This window comes from Borostomias antarcticus (assembly GCF_949987555.1).
Source record: "Borostomias antarcticus genome assembly, chromosome: 20".
Lineage (NCBI taxonomy): Eukaryota > Metazoa > Chordata > Actinopteri > Stomiiformes > Stomiidae > Borostomias > Borostomias antarcticus.
In genome coordinates, this window is record NC_140253.1 from 5,123,377 (window position 1) to 5,136,051 (window position 12,675).

The 12,675-nt window shown below is 51.6% G+C and overlaps 1 protein-coding gene across 1 annotated transcript; it reads left to right on the forward strand.

Moving 5' to 3' along the window:
- Positions 1-6,212: 6,212 nt before the first annotated feature.
- LOC311322418 (uncharacterized protein) lies at positions 6,213-8,005 on the forward strand (the record flags this gene model as incomplete). The annotated part of the gene is made up of 2 exons (XM_084454483.1): positions 6,213-6,369; positions 6,621-8,005. 2 exons carry the CDS (start codon positions 6,213-6,215, stop codon positions 8,003-8,005), a joined length of 1,542 nt encoding a protein of 513 aa, XP_084310609.1.
- Between the last annotated feature and the right edge of the window lie 4,670 nt (positions 8,006-12,675).

Here is a 12,675-nt window from a genome sequence, read left to right on the forward strand (position 1 = left end):
TTGGGTTTTTGTTTGTGTGTGTGTGTGTGTGTGTGTATATTCCTCGAGCCTTGCGGCTAAGCATGTGCTCACTATGCATCATCACATATCTCCCCTTGGCGGAAGCTCGTTAGCTCGCCGCGCCGTGATGTCAACCGAGCCGCGCTGGCGCCGCGGGGCCGGCTTCCCGGCGGTGGCGCTCCGTGGATGACATCACCCCTCTCCCAGGGGAGCCCGTCCGTCTAGTTTGACGGAGGCACGAGCGCCAAGCGTGTCCCTACGTTGGCGACGGCGAAACCACATCCGTTCCCCCCCCGCCTCCCTCCAGGTCACGCCGGCGCCGACCCTCCGCCATCTCTGCCCGCCGTGCCTCGCTGGCAGGCCTTTCATCTCAGGGCAGTGCGCCCCGTGTGGCCCCAGAGCCCTGTCACCCAACGTTCCAGCACCCAGACTGCTACAATTAGCCTCTCTCTCTTGCTCTCTGCATATATATGTGTGTGTGTGTGTATGTGTATGTGTGTGTGTGTTATGTAAGCCTAGTGGTTGCTATATAAATAGGTTCACCCAGGATCTTTTGTCTTTACCTCCTCTCCCAGCCCAACAGTTTTATTTCTGGAGAGAGAGAGAGAGAGAGAGAGAGAGAGACATGTAAAGCCAGTAGCCATGCAGAGCCGCTCGTTTCCATAGTTACTTTTGTTAGCTGCGAGCTCTTCGCATTCTTCGCCTGTTTTCTCCGAGGCGTCCAGAGGACTGCCGGTTATTTGTTTGAACCGGCTCGTATTTTCTCTGACAGTCACCCGGCACCCAGCAAGGTGACGGGAGTCAGTGGATGTTTTTGCTCCATACCTTCCAGGGGCCAACCTTCACAGCACATTTTTTCCCTCAGACGAGCGATGTGCGTTCATCGAATTAAGAGTCAAACTGGCAATTTAAAATCACACGGGGCCGAAGAGCATTGACAATTGAGATTGTTCTAATACTAATACCTGTTAACACCACTTCCTTCAACCGATAGGCTATTTCACGTCAAGGCTCCGGGGAGGGGCGCACTTATACGGTCGCTACAGCTGTCGCATCTCCGAGAAACCCACGTACTCCTCCGGGAGTTGCGGTCAGCCGCTGCCGCCCGTGTCCGGCGCTGGGCTTGAGAGCAGTCCGTATCTCCGGAGGAAAACCCAGCGCACACTGCCCCCGCGGCAGAGATTTCCTCATGCGTGGGGGGGGGTGGGGGGGTCGGAGGGCCCACCTGCCGAGGCCCTCTCTCCACAGTCACGATGGGCGAGGGAGGAGGAGGGCAGGCCGGGGGAGCTGAAGGGAAACCTTGGCGCCAACACCACCATCACCAACACCACCAGCACCATCACCACCACCACCAACACCACCATCACCAACACCACCAACACCACCATCACCACCACCAACACCACCACCACCAACACCACCATCACCACCACCACCACCACCACCACCACCATCACCACCACCACCATCACCACCACCACCAACACCACCACCACCATCACCACCACCACCATCACCACCATCACCACCATCACCACCACCACCATCACCACCACCACCATCACCACCATCACCACCACCACCATCACCATCACCACCATCACCACCACCACCACCATCACCATCACCATCACCATCACCACCACCACCATCACCACCACCACCACCATCACCACCACCACCATCACCACCATCACCACCACCATCACCATCACCACCATCACCACCATCACCACCACCATCACCATCACCACCATCACCACCATCACCACCACCACCATCACCACCACCACCATCACCACCACCACCATCACCACCACCACCACCACCACCACCACCACCACCACCACCACCACCACCATCACCACCACCACCATCACCACCACCACCATCACCACCACCACCATCACCATCACCATCACCATCACCACCATCACCACCACCACCATCACCACCACCACCATCACCACCAACACCACCACCATCACCACCATCACCACCACCAGCAGCCGCAGCGGTGGCAGTGGGGCCCGGTACCGGGCTTCCCTAACGCACTCCCACACGCAGCTCAGAGACAGAGGATCACTTCAGGAGCAGAACCACCACGCTTCCGCTCTCCCTCCCTCTCTCTCTCCCTCTCTCTCCCTCTCTCTCTCTCTCTCTCTCTCTCCCTCTCTCTCCCTCTCTCTCTCTCTCTCTCTCTCTCCCTCTACCTCTCTCTCCACCTCTCCCTCTCTCTACCTCTCTCTCTCCCTCTCTCTCCCTCTCCCTCTCTACCTCTCTCTCTCTCCACTCTCTCCCTCTCCGCTGCCCCGCTGTTTGAATTATGGTGTATGTAGCCATGCGTGGCCCGACGAGAGAGAGAAGGAGAGAGGGAGGAAGAAAGAAGGAGAGAGAGGGAGAGAGAGAAGGAGAGAGGGAGGGAAAGAGAAGGAGATGGAAGAAGAAGAAAAAAAACTTGGCAGCTGAGGCGAGCATCTTGTATTTATAGCGAGTCGTGTTTCCGGCAGAGGTTCCTCCAGTGTTAGCACTTCCAATCCGTTTTTGCGCTCTCTTCAGAAGCCCTATTGTATCCCAGGCTTAGAAGATGTTCCCTCTCTGCTGCCTGGGGGGGGGGGGGGAATGTGGGACCATGTTGTCAGAAATGTGATTGGGGTAGGGGGGCATTCTGGATCGCTCCCAGCTGTTGTACCACCCTGGCATTCATGGGCTCTCTCCAACCCATGCTGTATCCGGGGGAATTCAGTTGCATGTGTGGAAACAGCAGAGGCTCTCAAAGCTGAATTCATATACAGTGTGATAGATCTGCATGTCATTATGCATACGGAGGGAGATAGGAGAGCCAGCTAGTATTCCCTGCAGTCTGCCCACATTAGATTACCATTAATAACGGTACCGTATGGAACCGTAAAGGGTCCGTGGTTCTCCCCGTCACCATGGGAGATCCTTCTGGAGAACCTTTGGAGAATCCCTTTGGGTTCCAGTTGGAGCGATTTCATCAACGTTCAAGGTTGTAATTGGAAGCAGTACGCCGAGAAAAGATTCTGGCCCAAAAAAATTGTTTTCCAGAGGATTCTCCCACAGGGATCTGAATAATCTCAATCTGAATCTTAGATCCCCCCCACATTTTCTAAGAGTGTTATGACCTCATATATGTAGGTTTCATGTAACCTGGGAACTAACTGTTGGAAAATGTTTGGAAAAGGGCAGCCACTTTCATAAATACTTGGCAGGTGATTGGATGAACCATCTGTCTATCACCGTCTATCACGCGCTAACTTAAAACCACTCCTCGCTATTGTCACCTAAACCTGCCCAGCTTAACTGTTTGTATTTCCTCTCAAACGGTGATTGGCTAGATCGTTTTCCGATCCGACACAAACGGATCTTTATGGAGAGTATCCAGACTGACTTGCGATTGAAACTCGCAAGAGATCTCGAATACAGCTTTCACTAAGCTTCCTGCCTGTCACCTTTCTTAAGTAATAGTATATAAAAGTTTCCAAATGTTATTTTCGCCAGCATTGCTGTAGTGATGATGGTGATTTCAAACCAACATCTTTATAATTTAATGGAATGCTGTTTTAAAGGCCCACAGCTCCACAGTATTGCATGAGATCGTTATTCTCCGTATCTCCACAAGGAATAAATAATGAAGTAATCACATCATATTATGAAAACATGGGCACTTCCAAGTAAGATTCAGTTCATCTTCATCTTAAAGGTGGACTCATTCAGGCCATGGGCCCGGGAACGTATCCTTTCATGATGGCACCGTTTCATTCTCGAGACGTAGCTAAGGCTTTGAACCTCTTTGGAGTCAACATCCTTGTTAAAATGCACATGCCGCCACGTCTTGTTACAAACTACATTATGACTTTCTATGAGGGGGAATCAGAGAGTTTTTTTTTTTTACTCAGAGCACTTTTAATACAATAAAATACACCCATGCTTTCATTAAGTTTCTCGGGTACCGCGTCACCCCTGTGCAATAATGTCAGTGAGTGCTAACATTATATAAAGCCATTACTTAGCCCCGTGGTATTTTGCGGAGGAGAGAGGTTACCGGCACTCTGCAGTTATCATAACAGCGTCTCGTCGATCTGAACCCTGTGTGATCAGATCCGTTTTAATAGACTCAGGATTACTTGGAAGGCATCTCCCCGAGACGAAACATTTCGGGGTCTAGAATTAGAGCGTATATCACTGAGGTGAAAACGATTTGTTCCGGAGAATGTCAAAGCCGCTCTGGTTGACGAGCTATTATCATAACTTAAAAAGAGGATGGGGAGTGCTTCTGCTTATGCAGTTATGGCAACGATTTCCTGGAATATTCTCTAATCGTTGTCATCTGTGTGCTGGGGGAACAACGTGGTGCCTAACATTTTAGATAATATGCAATTCTGAAGTGAGACCATTTGCATGTTGACTGGCTCCATACGCAGTCCTAGGAAAGGGGTATTTGGACATTTTCTTAGACGAAAATTTTTTTTTTTTATAAAGCAGACTGGGCTGTCAGATGATAGGCGAATGGCCGGCTTACAATGCAGTGGAGAGCACACTGAAATTCGAGGGCAACAAAAAAAAGTCGATAGGCTCTGCAATCCGCGATTGTGCCGCGGAGCGCGCTTGTCCGGGAGGTTCAGCACCATGGACAGCGCGGGAGAGGATTTGAGCGCCTGAGACCTGGTTATACGCACTAGGCCCATTCCTCTGCGTATCTAGCTTATCCAGCGAATCGAGTGTAAAGAAAGGGGGCTTCTTGTCACTTCAGTCACTATAGCCTAGCCTGTCCCTAATAATCAATAGGTAGGTAGACTACCTTTAATGTTTTATTCGACAACTTTAACTACCGAATGACCCACGCAGTTCTATGTGACTACGAGCTACAGTTTGACCCCAGGCAGCAACAGATGTGCAAGCCGAAAATAAAATTCCGTTTGGTTTGAAATGTCAGAACGTGAACAGCTGGGTTCGACCACTGAACACCGCGGGGGCCGTATTGACTCAGCACACCTGAAAGGCCAGGGCGTTCATCAGAGGTAAGGGTTTCTAGTTATCCACTGATCAGTCGGCGGGCAGGTTTGTCCAGGAAAGGAAGTGATTGACTGAAAACAGCTGAGTGTCGAGCGCGGGGAAGCTTTATGCAATTGCCAGCAGGAAGGAGCCTTCCGAAAGTCACATTTCTACTCTGAAAGCAGGGGCTATCTCTGCCTGTCGCCCACACAGTGTGACACGGTATCAAATTGATCGAGTTTGAAGTAGCCTAGACTATAGGAGCTCTAGCCTACTAGAAAAGGCATGGAGTGGATTCATAGACGATGATTGTGTCGGAGAACAGAATCTTTGTAAAGCGGGGAAGTTTATTCTGCTGAACAGGCCCACCCATGAAGCTCGCTGAATAGCCTACATGTAGTAGGCTAGTTTTTACATAACCGGAATGGTCGGCACCATGCACAGAGCCTCTGTCTTCAATAAACACGTCTATAACCCTGTTGTGCAGCAACATATTTATGGACTACTACACAATTATTTCAAGTTATGCATGCTGATAGAAATCGTCGAGAAGAAAATAAGTTCAAGATTGAGGCGTTTTCTTTGACTTTTTGGGACGTTTTATCGTCGTTTTGTTATCAGTGAGTATGACCATGTTCTCGAATGGCATCTATTAATAGTATGATCGTATACTAATGTGTAACTGCACTCCCCAGACATAGAAACATGTTTTGTAATTTAAGTCGATCGTTAATTCCCAAATAGATGTATTGGTGGTTGTGTCTCTTCCTCAAGGATCGAAGCGACTTGTTGCAACGTCAGAATCGCAACTCGCCTTTTTTGGGGAAGCCCGTCACATCCTCTTACCATGTATGGGCATTAAGTTTACACGCAGCGGGGAATCCTCTCACTGGAGGTGATGAATGGGGAGGAGGGCCGAGCGAGCCAGCAAAGTGTATATAAGGAGAGAGAGGGGAAACCGCTGGTGTGAAATCTACAGCAACAGATAGCAGGAGAACTGCGAACCGAGACGCAATTATCTGGACAAAAAGGAATCCTGAATTATTGACACCTTCCCCCCCCCCTCAAACGACCTTCTTTTCGCGGATAATTAACGAGACCGTTCATCTGAGGAGAAAGGACACATCATTTGCAATTTGGCGTTTGTTTTTTTTAACCTTCACTTTCCTGGATTGACGGACTCTAAGGTCGCCATCATGCTGAACAACATGGATTTGAATTCCAAAGAGTCGTACTATCCTCAGTTTGAGAATTGTCCCAGTTCTTCCTTGGGGATGGAGAACAGCGCACGGAAAAATAACTCGGAGATGTTTGCGGACGCCGAGAGAGGAGCACCTTCCCAGTTTACCCACGGTGAGTTGCGCTACTGCTGCAACGCAGTATATATATCGTTGAGCCTATGCATGCACCGTTATTCACCGTTAGCAAATTAAAAGAAGTTGCTCTTCATATATCGAAACACACTGTTGTTTTAGCAGATAGGCCTATAATATCCGTCTGCGTGCAGAATGCACATCGCATGCATGCTTATGTAACTCTTTGACTTCGTGTGCACTGATGGTACGCAAGTGCTAATTCTGTTTTCCCCTCTTCCACTCTGTCAGACGGAGCACCTGTTAACCTCAAAACAGAAGACGCCAACTCGGATTTTGCCTTCAACCCGTGCGAGGGCCCCAAAGACTCCCACGCCCCTTCCACCCTCGCATATTCCGGCAGCTTCTACGTCGAGGCGTCGCAGGGGGGCACGTGCAGCACGGAGACCCTGCTCAACATGATCACGGAGATCGTGGGCATCTCCACGCTGCCCACCTCCGGGGTCCAGCAGAGCGCCAGGGCCACCTCCTCCTATGCGCCTCCCGCGCTGGTGGAGAGCGGCGGCGGCGTCCGCGGGGGTTTCGGCGACGCGGGGCCCCCGAGGCAGTCGTCTGCCTGCTCGGTAGGCGGCGCCACCCCGCCCCTGTACTCCCCCGAGCGGACCTGCCCCGGCTACCCCGATGCCCAGGCAGCGGCGGCGGGGCAGACGCGTGACCCGGCCTCCTCCTCCTCCTCCCCCCCCCGGGCGAGCTTCGCCTCCCCCCGGCGCGCGGCGAGCCACAAGGTGGCGGAGCCGCAGCCGGAGGCCGCGTCCTTCCCCGTGGTGGTCAAGAACGAGTTCGAGAGCAGCTGCTACGAGTGGGGCGCGTTCGGCAAGTCCGACTCGTACATGGAAACGGGCTTCCAGTCGGAGACTTTCCCCATGTCCAGCGACTTCCCCCCGGATCAGCAGGTGGACGTAAAGCAGCTGCTGGACTCGTTCTCCCCCATGTGTCCCAATCCGGAGATGGAGTTCAAACTCGAGGGGGGGATTAAACAGGAGCAGTGTTTCTCGGACACGTGCTCCCAGAGTTACTCCAGTCCCCTCTACACCAACTACCCCGGCCCAGCCATGGACCTCTCGTCCAGCAACCTGCTGAAGCCCGCCATATTCCCCAACATCGACCTTCAGCCGTTGTCAAACCAGTGCGACTCGCCGTACGCCTCGTCCGCCCTTCCCAGCACCATAGACTCCTTGCTTTATTCGTCCTTGTTGCCGGACTCCTTCCCCCCCCAGGGTCACGGGCGCGCTCAGAAGCCGCCCCGCGCCCGGAAGCCCCCCGCCTCCTCCGGCCACCCGGCCAAGGAGAAGCCGTTCACCTGCCCCATGGAGAACTGCGACCGGCGCTTCTCGCGCTCCGACGAGCTCAACCGGCACATCCGCATCCACACGGGCCACAAGCCCTTCCAGTGCCGCATCTGCCTGCGCAGCTTCAGCCGCAGCGACCACCTGACCACGCACACGCGCACCCACACGGGCGAGAAGCCCTTCTCCTGCGACGTGTGCGGCAAGCGCTTCGCCCGCAGCGACGAGAGGAAGCGGCACGGCCGCGTGCACCTGAAGCAGCGGGAGAAGGCGGAGCCGAGGCCGCCGGCGGCGGGCGCGTGGCCGTTCGCGCTGCCCGAGGGGGTGTGAGGCGGCGGCGGCGGCGGCGTTCCGTCGGGCGCACGTGTGTGTGGGGGGGGGCGTACGCCACATTCAAATCTTTCCGTCTTGGAAGATTCAAGCTTTTTGTGAACCAGTGAATTGCCGGAGACGAGTTGATGTCTCAACGTTTGAGGTGTGACTTGTTGTCTTTCGGCCGGGTGGATGGAACTTAAGAGGCACAGAATGCTGAAAAGGGGGCCGATTTGAAAAGGGTTTGCTGTTTCGACCCTGGCATACGGCTATACTGACTTTCTATGCAAAATGCATACATTGATTGTAAAACCCTAGCGAGGTGATAGTTCCACTGAAACAATCAACAGATTTGGTACTTTGAAACCAAACCTTTATACGGCAGCGTGGCGTGAATGCAGCTCAGCACCTTTTCAACTGAACAGCTCCAACCTCGACAACCAACTGCACTGGAAAGCTGGGCTGTATTGCACTTAAAGACATCTTCTTTCCACTCAAAGGTCTTATATTTTATGCTTCAGAGGCTTTTATATATCATTAAACGGCAACCAGTCAGACTATGGTTCTTAAAATGCATGCTAGTGTGAATTTATCATAGGCCACAACGACTGAGACGAGCCACATTTTATGACATGATTGTATCTCCTATTCTTGGCACCTAAACTTGTCTATTCGTGCCAGGGTTTGATTTTGTTTTGTTTTGCTGTATGTATTATCTTGATTGGTCCCTGTGTTGTAAGAAAAATGGTAGAATTATTGCATTGTGAAAGCTATACCATACATGGAAAATAAATATATTTGTATGACTGTAACTTTGTATTTTTATAACTATACATAGCACTGTTAACGTTCAGTTGTTACAGTGGAAACACATTCTTAAACCTTCTCACAATGTTTCTAGAGGGGTATTTGAGGGCTGGCAGTGAGTAGGAATAGGCCACCTGATGGTATGAAGGCGAAAAATATCATGTAATGTGGTCTGATTCTGATAATGACTGTAATATTACACCTGTTGTAGTATGTCACTTACACATGACTTGTGTGTATGATGTGTGATCACGCTAGAATCCACTGGCACCACACACAAATTGCTGTTGAGTAATCAGGTAGCACACATTGCTGCGAGTTTCTGTCATTTTTACCTTGGGAGATGATCCAGTCCCAGATTTGAGGCACTGCTGGTCTTCACTTAAGCAAAAACAATGCTTAGGAGTCAGTGAATTGCAAAAAAATAAAATAAAAAAATATAAGAAAATTGTTTGAACTCGCCTTAAGTTATATTAACTGCCTGGGTATGAATTTTGTATATACATACACGAAAGGTTTATACAAAGTACTTTCAATGAATATTGATGTTGTTATTTTTATGAAAAATGTTTATGAATAAAATGTTTGGATTTCTGGAAACATTGCAGTGAGTCTTCTGTGCAATAGCTTTCTAAACGAAAGCTTTACTTAAAATCTTATATATATCCTTCCTCAAGGCAGTCATGTCGGTGACTAGTAGTGAGTATATTCCTGAAATAAACCAGGGCACCTGTTTGGCCAGATAGTGTAGTCCTAACATTAGATGGTTCCACAAGATGACTCACACGTCTTTTCACTGCAATGCATTAAAGTGAGAACCCTATTACTCAGTGCTGAGGCTCTGGATTCCCCTGACACAGAAGATCACTCTCCATGGGTCGTGCAATGTGGAGTGCACATCCCAATCAACAGACCGTATTTATCCCACAATAGCACCTCCCGATGAACACCCTTAACCTTCATGACATGCATTCAACAATAGCTGCCTATGTTCCTCAGCCCAGCTTATAGACGGCTCTGAAATGTTCCTTTTGCCATGCAGTTCATTCTTTAGCCATCGATTCATTGTCTCAATTGTGTTGGTGAATGTTGTTGTTTTTTTCTCTTCCTTCTATTCTCTTTATGATCAGGTAGTATTGCGATTTTGCATTCCTCTCTTCCTTCTGCTGTCACCTGTTGTCAAAACTCCCTTGTGTTATTACTGTTAACGACACATGATTATTTCATTAATCATCACCGTGGAAACATCTGGTTCACTGCTTCCTTCCTTAATTCTTCAATTGAGCCACACATGGATATCATCTGGACATGGATATCATCTGGACATGGATATCATCTGTACGGCTACATTTGCTGTACGACTGTTATCTTCCAGTGAGGAAAGTCTTTCAATCCAGTTGTCTTTTGTCTCTGATAAACAGAAATCCCTTTGGAAACACACTTTCTGTCAGACATCAGACGTACGTCTGTCATGCGTTCACAAGCCTGACGCTCATCAGTGAGTCACTTTCAGAGGGACAACCTGATGACGCCATGGGAGCGAATGTGTTTTTCCAAAGTATGTCTCTCTCTCTCACTTTTCAATGCTCGTTTCAAACGACGATTGAACAGGATTGCACGGTGCAGCTGCTTGGAGTGTGCGCGTGGCACACAGTGCACGATATCGAGTGCCATGCTGTCAGTGTCGGGCGCCAGGTACAGTAGCTTGAGTCTTGCGAGGAGAGAGACGAGCGCCACGTCCCGCCCTGCTCTCTGTGACTTTTTGTGACTGCCGTCTGTGTCCCCACCCGCGGTCTTGCCGAGCAACGGGCGCCTGTCACTCTCCTGCGCCCTGGTCCCTCTCTAGTTCCTCTCTAGTCCCCCTCTAGTCCCTCTCTAGTCCCTGTCTAGTTCCCCTCTAGTCCCTCTCTAGTTCCCCTCTAGTCCCTCTCTAGTCCCTCTCTAGTCCCCCTCTAGTCCCTCTCTAGTCCCCCTCTAGTCCCTCTCTAGTCCCTCTCTAGTCCCTGTCTAGTCCCCCTCTAGTCCCTGTCTAGTCCCCCTCTAGTCCCTCTCTAGTCCCCCTCTAGTCCCTGTCTAGTCCCCCTCTAGTCCCTCTCTAGTCCCCCTCTAGTCCCTCTCTAGTCCCCCTCTAGTCCCTCTCTAGTTCCCCTCTAGTCCCTCTCAGAGTCCCCCTCTAGTCCCTCTCTAGTCCCCCTCTAGTCCCTCTCTAGTCCCCCTCTAGTCCCTCTCAGAGTCCCCCTCTAGTCCCTCTCTAGTCCCTGTCTAGTTCCCCTCTAGTCCCTCTCTAGTCCCCCTCTAGTCCCTGTCTAGTTCCCCTCTAGTCCCTCTCTAGTCCCCCTCTAGTCCCTGTCTAGTTCCCCTCTAGTCCCTCTCAGAGTCCCTCTCTAGTCCCCCTCTAGTCCCTCTCTAGTTCCCCTCTAGTCCCTCTCTAGTCCCCCTCTAGTCCCTGTCTAGTTCCCCTCTAGTCCCTCTCTAGTTCCCCTCTAGTCCCTCTCTAGTCCCCCTCTAGTCCCTGTCTAGTTCCCCTCTAGTCCCTCTCTAGTCCCTCTCAGAGTCCCCCTCTAGTCCCTCTCTAGTCCCTGTCTAGTTCCCCTCTAGTCCTTCTCAGAGTCCCCCTCTAGTCCCTGTCTAGTTCCCCTCTAGTCCCTCTCCAGTCCCCCTCTAGTCCCTCTCTAGTTCCCCTCTAGTCCCTCTCTAGTCCCCATCTAGTCCCTGTCTAGTCCCCTTGAAATATCTCCCCTCTAGCTCCCTTCAGAACCCCCCCCTCTCCCCAGTGTCTCTGTGTTTGTGTTCTTGTTGATTCCGTTAACCCTTCACTCCCGGCCCTTGTGTGTCTGTGTTAGTGTCTGTGATTGCCTGCACCTGTGTCTGGTTATGCTTTTGCCCCACCCGTACCTCCTACACTGCCTAGCCCCTTCACACACGGCCCCGGTTCCTTTGTCCTCTGTCGGCTCACGGTTCGTCTTGTGTGCTCTTAGAGTCCCTGGTTATTTTTCCCGGTTGGATTTTCCATGCTCTTGATTTGGATGACATCCCCACCGTCCGCCTCCCACATCCTGCGTTCGGGTACCTACCTGCGCCCCCTCCCACGCACCTCCCATGCACGGCGGGGAGGAGGAGAGGTCCCCCCCCGCCAGTCACCGATCACCAGGAGATCTTACTCGTCCGCGGCGGCGCCCCTTTTGCAATCTGTCGGCACGGCGCACAGGCGGTCACGCAGGCGGGCGGCGCCAGGGACTCCGGGCTAAGGCGGGACACCCGGGCGCACGTGACGCAGCCGGTTGGCGGAACATCACCGCCCCCCCCTCCCCCCACCCCTCCCCCCACCTTTCGCAACCCACGCCAGTGAGTAAGCGGTTGAGTTACCACAGGCTGACAAAATACAGCACCAGCGCATGAAGCGACACAACACGCCAACACCCACATGGTAGCACGCTGGGTGGCGCATTTCTGTACCAGTACCGTCCCCGTCCTGTCCATGACTTTACACACTATACCAATGATATGCTCCTCCATCATCACCCCCAACAACAACACCGCCGCAGAAACACGCTCGTGGAACATTCAGCCCCCCCCCCACACGTTCAGTTAGCGGCCAACGTTGTCCGGTTGAACAAGGGTGGTTGAGATTTGAATTGCAGAGCTGCGCAGTAACAGTGACCATTATCCAGACTCTTGACGTCTGAAGAGCCGTTGAACTGTTGCCATTGATGGAATCTGGCATTGAGGAGCTCAGAAGGAAAATTTGCATACTGGAAAATGGCTCCCGCTCCCTGTGACTGCTCTGCAGCTTCAACTTTTTTACCGGCGGTGTTGTCTTGACAGGGACTGCACTTGGCACGTCACATGCCTCTCGATCAGATAGACGCATTAAAATAAGG